Here is a 17443-nt window from a genome sequence, read left to right as displayed (position 1 = left end):
GTTTTAGATCCAAAAACATTTCAAAATCGATCCAACAATTTTCTGCTCAAATTTTGCACAACATACATAGATTTTTACGCATAATAAACATCACAACACATAATATGATGAGATCGATGCAGAAACAAAAGATTATACATGCCTTTTGATATTTAAAATTACCGAACCGACGATACCGAAGCGGGAAAGATGTGAGGTTGATCCGAAACAATATGTGGCTCGATTTTTCTTGAAGAAAACTTACGAAAACTTGCTGGAAAATGGAGAGGGAGGGGGTGGTTGCTCTTGTTCTATGAACCCTAGAATTTCCTCTCAAAAATGAAATGAAATGGAAGGTGTATGTGTGATTTGTGTGTGCTGAACATGTGTGTATGTGTGTGTGTAAATGTGTGTGCGCATGAGTTTAGTTTATAAATTTGTAACGTGTGTGTGAGTTGGGTAATTATGGGGATTAATTTAGCTTAGACAAATTATCAACATGCTAATTAAAATTTTAACCCACACTAATTACACTAATCCCCTAATTTAAAATAAAAGCACGCCCATACTAAATCTTTAAAATTTTAAAATCATAAATCACCTAATAATTAAATTATGCTAAAAAAATACTAAAACTTAATAAATCTTTTAAAATGACATTTTCTTGACTTAAAATAAAATACCACATTTCAAAAATCGCCAAAAATCGTCGTCGGTCTCTTTTCCTCGATCCCGTATCGAATAATCGCCCGAAACATGAAACTCAAGAAAACATTTGTTTAACGTGCATCACAAAAATATAAATAATTTAAAATAATGAAATTTCATAAATCATGCATCGGTAAACTCATTTTAAAAATTAAATAAATGATTTAACAATTTAAATAAATGCATGGGTTTTACATGTACTGAATTTGGGTTCTACAGTCCCTCCCCCACTTATATAAATTCTGTCCTCAAAATTAAGTCTTACCAAACAATTCTGGGTAACAGTTTCTCATATCTGCCTCGGTCTCCCAAGTGGCTTCCTCCACTGATTGATTCAGCCACTGGACTTTGACCAGTTTGGTTACTTTGTTCCGAAGTCTCCGCTCCTTTCTATCTAGGATTTGGACAGGTTTTTCCTCAAATAAACATCACAACATATAATATGACAAGATCGATGCAGAAAAAAGATTATACATGCCTTTTGATATTTAAAATTACCGAACCGACGATACCGAAACGGGAAAGATGCGAGGTTGATCCGGAACGATTTGTGGCTCGATTTTTCTTGAAGAAAACTTACGAAAACTTGTTGGAAAATGGAGAGGGAGGGGGCGGCTGCTCATGTTCTATGAACCCTAGAATTTCCTCTCAAAAATGAAATGAAATGGAAAGTGTATGTGTGATTTGTGTGTGTTGAACGTGTGTGTGTGTGTAAATGTGTGTGTGCGTGAGTTTAGTGTATAAATTTGTAACGTGTGTGTGAGTTGGATAATTAGGGGGATTAATTTAGCTTAGACAAATTATCAACATGCTAATTAAAATTTTAACCCACACTAATTACACTAATCCCCTAATTTAAAATAAAAGCACACCCATACTAAATCTTTAAAAGTTTAAAATCATAAATCACCTAATAATTAAATTATGCTAAAAAAAATACTAAAACTTAATAAACCTTTTAAAATGACATTTTCTTGGCTTGAAATAAAATACCACATTTCAAAAATCGCCAAAAATCGTCGCCTGTCTCTTTTCCTCGATCCCGCATCGAATAATCATCTGAAAAACGAAACTCAAGAAAACATTTGTTTAACGTGCATCACAAAAACATAAATAATTTAAAATAATGAAATTTCATAAATCATGCATCGCTAAACTAATTTTAAAAATTAAATAAATAATTTAACAATTTAAATAAATGCATGGGTTTTACGTGTACTGAATTTGGGTTCTACAGATTTATTCTTGAGGAATTTGTCGATTGATCTCATACGGATTTTCAAGGACCAGTTCTTTGAAGGTTCGTCTGTTTCTCAATTGTTTCACATGTGAATATTTGTTGCGAAGTTTCATAACTTAGATGTGAATATCACAAAACTCATACTAGATTCAAAAGATCTGGACAACAACGATTCTTGTTCGTTATTGAATTGAGGGTGCGATTCTAATTTAATCGTGTTTGCCTTTCTTCGTACGATGATTCATATCATTTGGTATCAGAGCTTTGGCTCATTGAATTCAAATAAGTATCCACTGTTATTATCATAATTGTTTATTCTTTCATTCCGTTTGCAGATCTGTTTTGTTCTATCATTCGTCGTCTTTTCGTGAATCTGTGATTCTCGAAAAATTTTGTGATTTTTATCTTGGGATTTTCGAGTTGCACAACCATCCTAGTGCACAAAAAAAAAGAAAAAAAAGAGTACCAAAATTCCAAAAATTCCTCATTATTTTTTTTGTTGTTTTGTTATATTCTCTTTAGTGAGTCATATTCAATAGTCTCTCATAGTAAAAAAAATGTATTTTCAAATTTCTTGTCTACGCAGTCCAAGTGAGTCGATCACAATTGTTCACAATTTGAACTTGATTGTTTGATGTACATCGATACAAAGCTTAAGCACTTCTGAGGGAACTCTCAAATTCGAGTGAAAATACTTGAGTACGAGTGAATCTTCTTTGGAGTGACCGGTGAGCATTTGAAGTGAGGAGTGGACAAAAAAAGGGAGAGACGAGCAATTTTCTTTGGAGTGACCGTACGGATTTGGGTGAGAAATTTCTTGTTATTGTACTAACGTTTTCTTGCAGGTACAATGTCCGAAAGAAAAATGGAGAGGAAAGGTAGGAGATAGTTCTAACCAAGAGTTGTCTAAGGTTCAAATGGAGGTATTATTTGGTCATTTTAGCAGGATGATGAGGGCTGAGTTGGAGCCATTACATGAGTGGTTTGATAAACTTGAATTTAGTACTAGTGGGGATAAGTATAAGCCTAAGGCTTTGGGTAGAGGAGAAGATGAGGAGGAATATGATCTGGGAGGAGACGAGGAGCGCCAAAATGAGAATTGGGGTAGGAACTGACGAGGTAGAGGGTTTGGTAGAGGAAGAAGAGAATCCGTATGGGGTAGGTATGATGATAGGGAAGATGATAACATGGGTAGTATTAAGATGAAAATTCCATCGTTCCATGGGAAATCTGACCCGGAGGCATACTTAAAGTGGGAAAAGAGGGTAAAGTTTGTGTTCGAATGTCACCACTACTCCGAAAAAAAGAAGGTTAGGTTGGCAGTGGTTGAATTTCTAGACTACGCTCTCATTTGGTGGGATCAACTAGTGACTATTAGGAGGAGATATAATGAGAGACCTATTGAAACTTGGGATGAGATGAAGAGAGTCATGAGAAATAGGTTTGTGCGCAACCATTACTATAAGGAGATGTTTAAGAAGTTGCAAAACTTGAAGCAGGGTACGAGGAGCGTTGAGGACTACTATAAGGAGTTAGAAGTATTCATGATTAGGACCAATATAAAGGATGATAGTGAGACAACGATGGCACGTTTTCTTTGTGGTTTGAACAGGGAAATCCAAGATCAAGTGGAGCTTCGACACTACTTGGATCTAGACGAGATTGTACAAATGGCCATAAAGGTGTAGCAACAACTTAAGAAGCGAGGAGTTGGCCGCACCAATCCAATGGGGAGTTCGTCATCTTCTTGGCGATCAAATATGGTGAAACGAGAGGAGAGCAAGGTGATGACCAAGGCCAAAACTGAGACCAAGCAAGAAGCACCTAAACAAGGAGTGCAAGGTAAATCTGAAACTCCTCTTAATCGTTCTAGAGATATTAAATGTTTTAGGAGTTAAGGGGTTGGTCATATTGCTAGTCAATATCCTAATAAAAGGGTAATGATATTAAATGACTATGGTGATTATGAGTCTCAAAGTGAGGGAGATGACGAGGATAATAATGATGAGATGCCTGCGTTAGAGGATCCTGATGAGGGTTATGAGACGGTTGTAGGTGAAGCACTAGTGACTAGGCGTATCATGAGTTCCTAAGTCAAGGAGGAGGATACTAACCAAAGGGAGAACTTATTCCATACTAGGTGTTTTGTAAATCAAAAGGTTTGCAATCTAATCATAGATAGGGGGAGTTGTACTAATGTAGCTAGTGTTGAGATGGTGGAGAAATTGGGTTTACCTACATTGAAGCATCCTCAAACATATAGGATTCAATGGTTGAATGATTGTGCGGAAGTGAAGGTGAACAAACAAGTGTTGGTATCTTTTTCTATTGGGAAGTATGTTGATAAGGTGTTGTGTGATGTGGTACCAATGCATGCTTGTCATATTTTGTTAGGGAGACCATGGCAATATGATAGGTGAGTGACGCATGAACAGTTTAGGAATAGGTATTCTTTGGTCCTCAAGAAGGAACCCATTGTTTTACTTCCTTTATCCCTATTGCAGTATTGGAGGACCAATTGAAAAAAAAAGATGAGATATGAGGCCGAAAAAAAGAGTGAACAAAAAAGTGAGATGGCCTTTGAAAGCAAAAATGAAATGGCTGAAAAAAAAGAGTGATCAAAAGAGTGAGACGGCCATACAAAAAAAAAGACAGAAAAGAAAATGAAGGTAAAGAAAATAAGAGGAAAAAGGCCAAGAAAAAAACGTATATGGCCCAAAAGAGTGAGTTGAAGCAAATGTTGCACACACATGAACCATTTATGTTGATTATTTACAAGGAGATATTCCTTAACACAAGCGATATAGTCGGGTCCCTTCCAAGCATTGTTGTTTCACTTTTGCAGGAGTTTGAAGATGTATTTCCGGAGGAGCTACCTCAAGGATTACCATCATTGAGGGAAATCGAGCACAAAATTGATTTCGTGCCTTGGAGTGCATTGCCTAATCGTCCAGCCTATAGGAGCAATCCGGAGGAGACTAAGGAGCTTCAATGGCAGGTAAGTGATTTGTTAGATATGGGTTTTGTGCGTGAGTCCATGTCTCCTTGTGTTGTACCTGTTTTATTAGTTCTTAAGAAAGATGGCTCATGGCATATGTGTGTGGATTGTAGAGAAATCAATAAAATAACCATTAAGTATAAGCATCTCATACCTATATGTAAGATGAATTGCATGGTGCATGTATTTTCAGCAAGATTGATTTGAAAAGTGGTCGCCACAAAATTAGAATGAGGGAAGGTGATGAGTGGAAAACTGCATTTAAAACCAAATACGAGTTACATAAGTGGATGGTCATGCCTTTTGGCTTAACTAACGCTCATAGCACCTTTATGAGGTTAATGAACCATATTTTGCGTGCATACATAGGAAATTTGTTGTGGTTTATTTTGATGATATCCTAGTGTATAGCGAAAACTTGCATGAACATGTTAAACATTTGAAATGTGATTTTTGCACAAGCAAACTTGTCTTTCTTGGTTTTTTGTTAAGTTCACAGGGGATACAAGTGGATGAAAACAAGATAAATGCTATTCGAGATTGGCCAATGCCTACTGCAGTTGGTCAAGTCCGAAGTTTTCATGGTCTTGCAAACTTATATAGGAGGTTTGTAAAGGATTTTAGCACACTGGCAGCGCCAATGACGGCGATGATTAAGAAAAACGTTCCATTCCATTGGGGCGAAGAGCAAGAGAAGTCGTTTAATCTTATTAAGCAAAAATTAATTAATGCTCATTTACTTGTTTTGCCAGATTTTGCTAATACTATTTAAATTGAATGTGATGCTTCAGGGGTAGGTATTGGTGGAGTTTTGATGCAAGGAAGATCGCTAGTGGCGTACTTTAGTTAGAAGCTCAATGGGGCCGCCCTGAACTACCCAACCTATGACAAGGAGTTGTACACGCTTGTGAAGACCTTATAAATGTGGCAGCACTATTTGAAGCCTAAGGAGTTTGTGATCCATACGGATCATGAGTCTCTAAAGCACCTTAAGGGGCAACATAAGTTGAATAAGCGACACGCTAAGTGGGTGGCGTTCATAGAGACATTCTCCTACATAATCAAGTACAAACAAGGTAAGGAAAATGTAGTGGCTGATGTACTATCACGGAGGTACGTTCTGATCTCTCCCTTGGAGTCCAAAATTTGGGGGTTTGAGCATGAGAAGGAGTTATATGTGCTAGATGAGGATTTTAAGGATGTGTTTGAAACTTGTATGCATGGTCCACATTAAAAATTCTATTTGCATAATGGTTTCTTGTTTAAAGAAGATATATTGTGCATCCCTAAATCATCAATTCATGAATTACTTGTTAGGGAAGCATATGGGGGTGGTTTGATGGGGCATTTTGATGTGACTAAAACTTTAAGTGCATTGCATGAAAATTTCAACTGGTCACATATGAAACGTGATGTTGAGCGAGTATGTGATAAGTGCAAAACTTGTAGGCAAACTAAGTCTCGAACACAACCACATGGATTGTATACACCACTTCCTGTCCCTAGTGAACCTTTGGTTGATATTTCTATGGACTTTGTGAGAACCCGGGAAAATTCGATCCGAAGCAAATCACGTAAGAAATACAAACTTAAAATTTAGCTTAATCTAAGCTCAAAGAACTTTCATTCTAACTGTAAACTTAAATTTGAACTTAGATTTTCAGCTAACATAACTCGAGGAAGTAGCTTCAAAGCTTGGAGATTAACTCAACATGAAGCCAAGCTGCAAATAACCGCATCCATTGAAGTATTGTCATTGGAGGAGTAAAACCCCAACTCAAGGACTCGATCTTTCAGCTCAAAGCAGCTCAACCAAGCTTGTCCTAACAGGACCAAAAAGGGAGCTAAAAGATGAGCTAAAGGCTTGGACAAGTTAAAGGTGCAATAAATGACCTTTGAGATAACCAAGGAAGGAGCTAAGTGATGAGCTAAAGGTTAAGACAAATTATGTATTCAAGAAATGACCGTTGAGATAATCCATGAAGGAGCTAAGGGAGGAGCTAGGAGATCAGGACACATTTATGGTGCAAAGAATGACTCTTGGTGCTTGGCATTTCTTTGACTACCATTATGATCATCATTAAATCATTACTTGGGCTCCAAGTGGTCGACCAAAGAGGTAAGGAAAAGCCACACTCTCCATCTATAAATAGCACTCAAGACTTGAGAGAAAAACACACCACCAAGGCTCTCAAATTTCGGCCAAATGAGAGCAAAGAAGGGGAGAGAATTTCGTGCAGTGCAGTCTGTCAAAAATCAGTCAAAGTGTTGCCAAAATCACGCTGCAGTATTCGTATCAAGATAAACAAAGTGCTGCTTGAGTGCGGTCATCAATCGTCTAAGCTAAACCAGTCTAAGTTGCACGTTTGAATCAACGGTAAGTGGGCTTTTGATTAAGTATTTGTTTATATTTTAAACTTTGATATACATAATATGACATGCTTATATGTATGTTCATATTTTTGAAAATTTTTACCTGTTCTGTTTAAAAATTTCGATCGATTATGTATTTCTTCTATGCTTCGAATTCCTTTGATTCTGCTGTGTCTGTCTAAAAATCTGAACTCTGAAAATATGATAAGTTCTGTCTGTTGTCTCTGAATTCTGTGTACATTGTTACAACTCGAATTTGAAATGGGACGAGAATCGTAAATTCTGTTCTGGTCCCCAATGGTGGGTATAAAACCATTTCTGTTCTGGCCCCCAATGGTGGGTATAAAACCAGTTCTGTTTGGCCCCCACCGGTGGGTATAAAACCGAGTTCTGGCCTTACCCCTTAGAAGACTAACATATTGGGGACAATTTGACCATGGAAATGAAATTAGTAACAGTGTTTTGTCTGTTCTGAAATGATATGAATTGTTTCTGTTTGTTCTGAATCATTTGATAAGTTCTGTCTTTTATTCGTTTCGTTTCTGTCGTGTCAAGTTAAGAATATTGAGTTTTAAAAGCATGTTAAAGGAAATTTTTAAAGAATTAAGTTCTATATGTATCTTTGGAATCGATCGACCCCCACTTGCTGAATGTTTCTCAAAACACTCACCCCCTTACAAATTTCAGATAAAAATGAAGAACAAATAAATGAGGAAGAGCAGGAAGATTTCTGTGGTTGGTGATCGATGGTCAAGAGCAAGAATCAAGTTATCCCTTTTGTTTAGTTTTCCGCATTTCGCAACTCTGATGTATTTTATTTCATTGTCATTGTAAGACAATACTTTATTTATGAAAAAGACTGGTTTGATTTGATACGAGGCTTTATTGTTTTCAATATAATTGTTAAACAATGCCGGATGTCACCGATGCTTCAGACTCGGGGCGTGACATTTAAGTGGTATCAGACCCGCCAGGTTCATAATCCTGCTGGGATTTTTATAGACAAAATTTGGCGAAGTCAAATTTTGGCAAAAGCCTAGTGTATCCTAATCTGAATCCAACTTTCATTTGTTCCATAAACTTTCGACCAACTTCAAAAATCTATCCCTTCGATCGTTTCGCAACTCTTAATATCAAAAATTTTCCACGACAACTTTATTTATATTATTTGTGTCTTTCTACGCTTTATACGATTCTGATATTTTTCTTCCACTTATTATAGAAAATAGCAGGCAGACCACCCCGAAACAACCGAAATCCTCGTGGCGCCAACCAAAATGAAAATCCACCACCACCACCGAGAGTGAATCTCAGTGAAGAAGATATGATGGCAATAACTACCATTGTAGCCGCTACATTGCAAGGAATCGTGAATCCTCTTGCCAACGCCATACAGCCACCACCTGAACTACAACCCCGTGGAATTAAATACCATTACGAATCTCTCAGGAAGAATCGAGTCCCGACTTTCGATGGGAACCCAGATCCAGAAGTCAGCCATAACTGGCTTAAGAATGTCGAATCACAACTATACTTACTGGAAGTGCCTGAAGAATTGAGAGTGGAGGTTGTGACACCATTTTTGGAAGACCGAGCAATGAAATGGTGGGAGACTGTGGCACCATCTTTAGCTGAAGTGGAAGAGATCACATGGCAGATTTTCAAGACAAAGTTTTTGAAACAATACTACCCAGCCGAATTTCGTCTGCAGAAGTTGAGCGAGTTCGAAAACTTCAAAAAGGCTCCGGGCATGACAGTGATGGAATACACTTCACAGTTCAATGATCTGGGAACCTATGTCCCAACGATCATGTCTGATGAAATGCTAAAAATGCATCGTTTTAAAATGGGACTCAATAGCCGTATTCAGTCAGCTTTGGCAGTATTCAAGCCAAACAGTTTTGCAGATTTGATGGGCGCTGCAATGAGCGCAGAAACGGATATCAAACGCCGCGAAGAAGAAAATAAGAACAAACGACCGATGGTCAATCAATCCACTCAGAATGGCCCCAAGTTTAAGAAGCCAAATTATTCAAGAGGGCCTTACGAAGAAAGTTCTGGCAATACTGGAAATAAGGAAGGGAAGTGGTGCGACACCTGTAAACAGTATTAGACCGGAGAATGCTATCGGAAGAAAGGTGCATGTTTCAAGTGTGGACAGGTGGGTCATAGAATCAGAGATTGTCCAGATAACAAGAACAAGGGGATGGGACCCAACAAGCAACACTAAAACAAGACTAATGCTCGGGTGTACGCGATAACTCAGGAGGAGGCTGATAACACCAATGAAGTGGTAGCAAGTACCATCTTACTCAATGAAATGCATGCATATACTTTGTTTGATTGTGGTGCCACACATTCATTTGTGTCTAGAAGGTTTGCTAAGAAGCTTAAACTTGAACATGATACTCTTAATGAACCATTAAGAGTGGCAACACCGGAAAGCAAAATAATAGAGACACACAAAGTATACCGAAACTGTAAAATTTGTATCAGCGGACAAACTTTTGAAGTAGAATTGATTCAACTCAATATGGTTGAGTTTGACATCATCCTTGGAATGGAATGGTTAGCTAAAAACCATGCCATAGTAGACTGTCAAAAGAAAGAAGTTAGACTTCAAACTCCAACTAAAGAGGAAGTCGTATATCACGGAAAATCCATAGAAAGAAAATCTCTGCTATCTGCCTCACAAGCCTGGAAGGCCATTAGAGGAGTAGAGGAAATTTATCTTGCAATGATCAATGAGATTAAAGAAGAAGAAACCCCAAAGTTGGAAGATATTTCAATTGTTCAAGAATTTCCAAACGTTTTTCCCGAAGAACTACCGGGTGAGATACCCGATAGGGAAGTAGAATTTAATCTCAAGGGCACCATACCGAATGGCTCCAGCTAAATTAAAAGAGTTAAAGGAGCAACTTCAGGAATTACTGGACAAGAAGCAGATTCATCCCAGTGCATCCCCGTGGGGAGCCCCAGTACTATTCGTCAAGAAGAAGGACGGGAGTATGAGGCTATGTATTAACTACCGAGAGTTAAACAAGATCACCATAAAGAATAAGTACCCACTCCCGAGAATAGACGATCTTTTTGATCAGCTAAAGGGAGCCAAAGTTTTATCAAAACTCGATCTAAGATCTGGTTATCATCAACTGAAAGTCAAAACTGAGGATATCCCTAAAACTGCTTTTAGGACAAGATATGGACATTACGAATTTACAGTAATGCCTTTTGGTCTAACGAATGCTCCTGCAGCATTCATGGACCTGATGAATCGAGTGTTCAAACCATACCTCGACAGGTTTGTAGTTGTTTTTATAGATGATATCTTGGTGTACTCACCAAGTTAAGAAGAACACAGAGAACATTTACGTCTCACGTTACAGACATTGCAAGAGAAAGAACTATATGCCAAATTCAAAAAGTGTGAATTTTGGTTAAAGAGTGTGGCGTTCCTAGGACATATAATTTATGAATTTGGGGTGTCAGTAGACCCAAAGAAAGTATAGACAATCAAGGGTTGGCCACAACCGAAGACAGTAACTAAAGTAAGGAGTTTTCTTGGTTTAGCTGGCTATTATAGGAAGTTCGTGGAAGGATTTTCGTCAATTACCATTCCGCTTATTAAACTTACTCAGAAGAACTCAAAGTTCATTTGGAATGAAGCATATGAGAAGAGTTTTGAAACCTTGAAAACAAAACTCGCAACTACACCAGTATTAATCCTCTTTGAAGATGGCAAGGACTTCACAGTATATAGTGACGCTTCAAAAGGAGGATTAGGGTGTGTACTTATGCAAGAGGGTCAGGTAATTGCTTATGTCTCACGGCAACTAAAACCATATGAGCAGAATTACCCCACTCATGACTTGGAGTTAGCCGCAGTGGTATTTGCGCTCAAATTGATGAGAATGGTATCCTTTGGATGGAAGGACAGTTGTATGTGCCCGATGTCGATGGAATTCGAGAAGAAGTAATGACCGAGGCACATAAATCGAGATTTTCAGTACATCCAGGAAGCACCAAAATGCACAGAGACATGAAGAACAACTACTGGTGGAATGGAATGAAGAAAGACGTAGCCGTCTTTGTTTCCAAATGCCTAACCTGTCAACAAGTCAAGGTAGAACATCAAAAGCCTGGAGGACTTTTACAGCCATTGGAAATACCAACATGGAAGTGGGATAACATCTCCACGGACTTTGTAGTCGGACTACCAAAATCAAGACAATGTCATGATGGAATCTGGGTAATCGTTGACAGATTGACGAAGTCTGCACATTTCTTACCGGTACGGATGACTTACAACCTGGATAAACTCGCTACCTTGTATATGGACAATATAGTGAGACTACATGGAGTCCCGACAAGTATACTGTCTGACAGAGATCCAAGATTTGTATCAAGATTCTGGAAAAGTTTTCAAAAGGCGATGGGAACCAAAGTCACTCTCAGTACAGCCTATCATCCTCAGACTGATGGCCAAACCGAGAGGACAATTCAAACCATCGAGGACATGTTGAGAGCGTGTGCTCTGGATTTTCATGGAAATTTGATTGAGCAGTTACCGTTGATAGAGTTTACTTATAATAACAGCTACCACAGTAGCATTGAGATGGCTCCGTATGAGGCTCTGTATGGCCGAAAGTGTAGGTCGCCTGTATACTGGGATGAAGTCAGATAAAAGGCTGTTACTGGACCAGAGCTCATTCAAATAACCGTTGACAAAGTAGCCATAATCAAGGAAAGACTCAAAACAGCCCAAGATAGACAAAAGAGCTGGGTAGATTTGAAGAGAAGACCGTTGGAATTGGAGATCGGTGAAAAGGCTTACGTCAAGGTCACTCCAATGAAAGGAGTAGTTCGGTTCAATAAATCCGGAAAGTTGAATCCGAGATATGTGGGACCGTTCGAAATACTAGAGAAGGTAGGAACCTTAGCCTACCGATTAGCGTTACCACCAGACATGGCCAGAATACATAACATTTTCCACGTCTCACAGCTGAGAAATTATGTACCAGATCCGAGTCATGTACTCAAAGTTGCACCACTGATGATTGAAGGAAACCTCAACGAAGAACTCAAATACAAAGAAGTCCCTACCCGGATAGTGGACTCAAAAGACCAAGTGTTGAGAAATCGAACAATACCTTATGTCAAGGTACAGTGGTCAAATCCTACTGAACGAGAAGCAACTTGAGAACTCGAGGAGAAGATGCGATCACAATACCCTCATCTATTCGAAAGATCAAGCTAATGCAAGTTTCGAGGACGAAACTTTCAATAAGGAGGGAGGGATGTGAGAACCCGGGAAAATTCGATCCGAAGCAAATCACGTAAGAAATACAAACTTAAAATTTAGCTTAATCTAAGCTTAAAGAACTTTCATTTCTGTAAACTTAAATATGAACTTAGATTTTCAGCTAACATAACTCGAGGAAGTAGCTTCAAAGCTTGGAGATTAACTCAACATGAAGCCGAGCTGCAAATAACCACATCCATTGAAGTATTGTCATTGGAGGAGTAAAACCCCAGCTCAAGGACTCGATCTTTTAGCTCAAAGAAGCTCAACCAAGCTTGTCCTAACATGACCAAAAAAGGAGCTAAAAGATGAGCTAAAGGCTTGGACAAGTTAAAGGTGCAAGAAATGACCTTTGAGATAACCAAAGAAGGAGCTAAGGGATGAGCTAAAGGTTAAGACAAATTAAGTATTCAAGAAATGATCGTTGAGATAATCCATGAAGGAGCTAAGGGAGGAGCTAGGAGATCAGGACACATTTATGGTGCAAAGAATGACTCTTGATGCTTGGCATTTCTTTGACCACCATTATGATCATCATTAAATCATTACTTGGGCTCCAAGTGGTCGACCAAAGGGGTAAGGAAAAGCCAAACTCTCCATCTATAAACAGCACTCAAGACTTGAGAGAAAAACACACCACCAAGATCTATAAACAGCACTTAAGACTTGAGAGAAAAACACACCACCAAGCCTCTCAAATTTCTGCCAAAGAAGAGCAAGGAAGGGAAGAGAATTTCGTGCAGTGCAGTCAGTCAAAAATCAGTCAAAGTGCTGCCAAAATCACGCTACAGTATTCGTTTCAAGATAAACGAAGTGCTGCTTGAGTGCGGTCATCAATCGTCTAAGCTAAACCAGTCTAAGTCGCACGTTTGAATCAACGGTAAGTGGGCTTTTGATTAAGTATTTGTTTCTATTTTAAACTTTGATATACATAATATGACATGCTTATATGAATGTTCATATTTTTGAAACTTGTTACCTGTTCTGTTTAAAAATTTCGATCGATTATGTATTTCTTCTATGCTTCGAATTCCTTTGATTCCGCTGTGTCTATCTAAAAATCTGAACTCTGAAAATATGATAAGTTATGTCTGTTGTCTCTGTATTCTGTGTACACTGTTACAACTCGAATTTGAAATGGGACGAGAATTGTAAATTCTGTCCTGGCCTCCAATGGTGGGTATAAAATCATTTCTGTTCTGGCCCCCAATGGTGGGTATAAAACCATTTCTGTTTGGCCCCCACCGTTGGGTATAAAACCAAGTTCTGGCCTCACCCCTTAGAGGACTAACATATTGGGGACAATTTGACCATGAAAATGAGATGAGTAACAGTGTTTTGTCTGTTATGAAATGATATGAATTGTTTCTGTTTGTTCTGAATCATTTGATAAGTTCTGTCTTTTATTCGTTTCGTTTCTGTCGTGTCAAGTTAAGAATATTGAGTTTTGAAAGCATGTTAAAGAAAATTTTTAAAAAATTAAGTTCTCTATGTATCTTTGGAATCGATCGACCCCCACTTGCTGAGTGTTTCCCAAAACACTCACCCCCTTACAAATTTCAGATAAAAATGAAGAACAAATAAATGAGGAAGAGCAGGAAGATTTTTGGGGTTGGTGATCGATGGTCATGATCAAGAATCAAGTTATCCCTTTTGTTTAGTTTTCCGCATTTCGCAACTCTGATGTATTTTATTTCATTGTCATTGTAAGACAATACTTTATTTATGAAAAAGACTGTTTGATTTGATACGAGGCTTTATTGTTTTCAATATAATTGTTAAACAATGCCGGATGTCACCGATGCTTCGGACTCGGGGCGTGACAGACTTTGTTTTGGAGTTGCCAAGGACTAAGAAGGGGAGGGATTCAATATTTATTGTTGTTGATAGATTTTCAAAGGTTGCACATTTTCTTGCTTGTCACAAAACTGATGATGCATCTATCATTGCGAATTTTTTCTTTAGAGAAGTCATCAGGTTGCATGGTATGCCTAGGACTATTGTGTCTGATCGTAATATTAAATTTTTGAGTTACTTTTGAAAAACTTTGTGGGCTAAACTTGGCACAAAATTGTTGTTTTTTACTACGTGTCATCCTCAAATGGATGGATGATAGGTATGGTTTTTACGTGTTTTACTGCATTAGTTTTGTATGTGTTTGCATTATGCACGCATACATTTCATTTACATTTTGTTCGTTTTAGAGTAAGCATTTGCATGTTATCATGTCTCACTTGGGCGTGGCGAATTTGCAGGAAAAATGACTGGAAAACGGATATAGGAGCAAAATGTGAAAAATTGGGCAGAAAGACTGGTGCCCGAGCGGTAGAAATTTACCGCTCGGGTGCGAGAAAAGATTAGCGCAGCCAAAGTACAGAATATGTGGCGCTCGGGTGGTAATTTTCTACCGCCCGAGTGCAAGAGAGGCCTTCCGAGAAGAAAAAATACGGAAGACTCGGCGCTTGGGCGGTGAAATTCTACCGCCCGAGCGCGACTGCCGCATTCCCCAAGCAATTTACAGAAGGTGTGGCGCTCGAGCGGTATTTTTCTACAGCCCGAGCGCCGTCTATTTTTGGAAAAAGTTCTTTGCCGATTCCTTACCTTATTCTTTGGATGTGGTTGATATGGAAAGGGATTTTGGACGTTTTTGAGAGCATTGAGAGAGAATTCAGAGCCACGACAAGCCTTGGAGAGGAGTTTTGCGCTTGAAGTTGAAGATTCGAAGATTTCTAGGCACAGTTCTTCGCAGATCTCGTCTAGTCTAGTATTTCTAATCTAGTTTTTATCATTTAAACATTTTTTTGTCTATTTTTTTTATGAATTCGAGTAGCTAACTTTAAAATATTTGTTGGGATTTAAGGGGATCCTACCCCAAACTTTGATTTACTTAATTTATATTTCGATTGTTGCTTTGTTCTTGAATGTGCTACTGTTTTTCATTGTGTTGTTAGAGCGTAACTAACTTTAACAACGGTTTTTTTATTGCGAGTGAGTTCGAGAGAATAGCTTGTGATATGAACGAGTAGCATAGTCCGTGGATCTACAATTTACATATATATANATTGGCATAGCTCGAGAGAGTGTGTTCAATTGAGTAGGAAATCATGTCGAAAGCATAAAATCATTATCGAACAAATTAATTAATTAATGAGGGGTAGGTGAACCGATATTCCCAACAAATTCATTTCTCATTGAATTTTAATTAACCATTTTAGATATTATATTTCATTATTCAATTCTTGAATATTTTTATTTGAATATTTATTTGAGCATAGTAGTATTAAAACAATCATCCAAATTTCGTTACTAAAGATTTAATAACTGAAAATAATTATTGTCAAATATATTCTTCAGCGGAACGATACTCGTACTCACGTACATTATACTATTACTTGACATCTTGCACTTGCGATTAATTTTTGAGCATACGAAACCATATTTTTATTAAGGATTCCACAGTGCAAGTTTTGCTCGATCAAGTTTTTGGTGCCGTTGCCGGGGACTGTTAATCTTCAATTTTATTTTCAATTATTTACTTTGGCATTCTCTGTTTTACTTTGTTTGACACCTTCGATTTAATTACAGGTATCTCTCTCGTGCATGCCAAGGTCTCTAGAGTCTTAACTAGAGATATTCGATCCTGAGATTGAAAGAACCTTACACAGAAGAAGGCAACAACAGAGGCTTAGAGACATGATTAATAGAAACGAACATGAGGAAGAGCATCATGAAGATCTAAGGGTCGAGGAGCCAAGGCGCATACTTATGCTTGAATATGCACAACCTTCGCTTGATGGAGCACGTCCAAGCATAGTGCGACCAACTGTCAGGGCAAACCAATTGGAGATCAAGTCAGCCATAATTCAAATGATCCAGAACACTGTCCAATTCGGGGGGGAATGCGCTAGATGATCCGAACACCCACATCGCCGAATTCTTAAAAATTTGCGACACTTTTAAATTTAATGGAGTTTCAGATGATGCTGTTAGACTACGTTTATTTCCGTTCTCTTTGCATGATAAAGCTAAATCTTGGCTGAATTGTTTGCCTGTAGGTTCAATCACAACTTGGGAAGACATGGCTAAGGCATTCCTCTTGAAATGCTTTCTTCCATCGAAAACCATGAAACTGCGAGCAGACATAACCACCTTCTCTCAATTTGAGCAGGAGTCACTTTACGAGGCTTGGGAGCGCTAGAAAGACTTACTGCGAAGATGCCCACATCATGAGTTGCCTCTTGGGTTAGTTGTCCAAACTTTTTACTATGGTTTAATTTCATCTAACCGAACCATGATAGATGTTGCGGCTTGCGGAAATCTGTTGAGGAAAACAGCCGAAGAAGGGTATGAGTTACTGGAGAAGATGGCTGCTAGCAGCTATCACCCTCAATCTGAGAGGAACACTCAGCGAAGGAATGCAGGAGTACTCCAGGTAACTGATTTTTCAGCTGTCACTGCACAATTAGAAGCACTTAACAGGAAAATAGACAGCATGAATGTAAACGGGACAGCGATGCGCCTGCAAAAGATATTTTGTGAAAAATGCGGAGGAGAACACTATGTTAAGGACTGTCAAGACAGTGGTCCTTTCTATGTGAATGAGGAGGCACCGGTGAATCAAGTGGGGATTCAAAACCGTCCGAGGAATGATCCTTATTCAAATACATACAATCCTAGATGGAGACAACATCCCAACTTCTCATGGGGTGGTCAAAACAGTCAGAATTGACCACAAGGAGGGCAACAGTATAGGAAACAACCGATGTACAGATCCGATCCTCCTAGAGAAGAAAAGTCAAATTTAGAGCAGATGATATCTAAGTTCATTTCAGCCACTGAGACT

General features: G+C 38.4%; 1 protein-coding gene across 1 annotated transcript; it reads left to right on the top strand.

Moving 5' to 3' along the window:
* Window positions 1-8625: 8625 nt before the first annotated feature.
* Window positions 8626-16798, top strand: LOC140959349 (uncharacterized). Its single transcript, XM_073417204.1, has 2 exons — window positions 8626-9046; window positions 16656-16798. The coding sequence occupies exons 1-2, from the start codon at window positions 8626-8628 to the stop codon at window positions 16796-16798; spliced, it is 564 nt and encodes a 187-aa protein (XP_073273305.1).
* The last annotated feature ends 645 nt before the right edge of the window (window positions 16799-17443 follow it).

This window comes from Primulina huaijiensis, chromosome 15 (assembly GCF_012295235.1).
Source record: "Primulina huaijiensis isolate GDHJ02 chromosome 15, ASM1229523v2, whole genome shotgun sequence".
NCBI classification, from domain to species: domain Eukaryota; kingdom Viridiplantae; phylum Streptophyta; class Magnoliopsida; order Lamiales; family Gesneriaceae; genus Primulina; species Primulina huaijiensis.
Note: the sequence above shows the minus strand (reverse complement) of the source record. Positions and strands in the feature narration are given on the sequence as shown.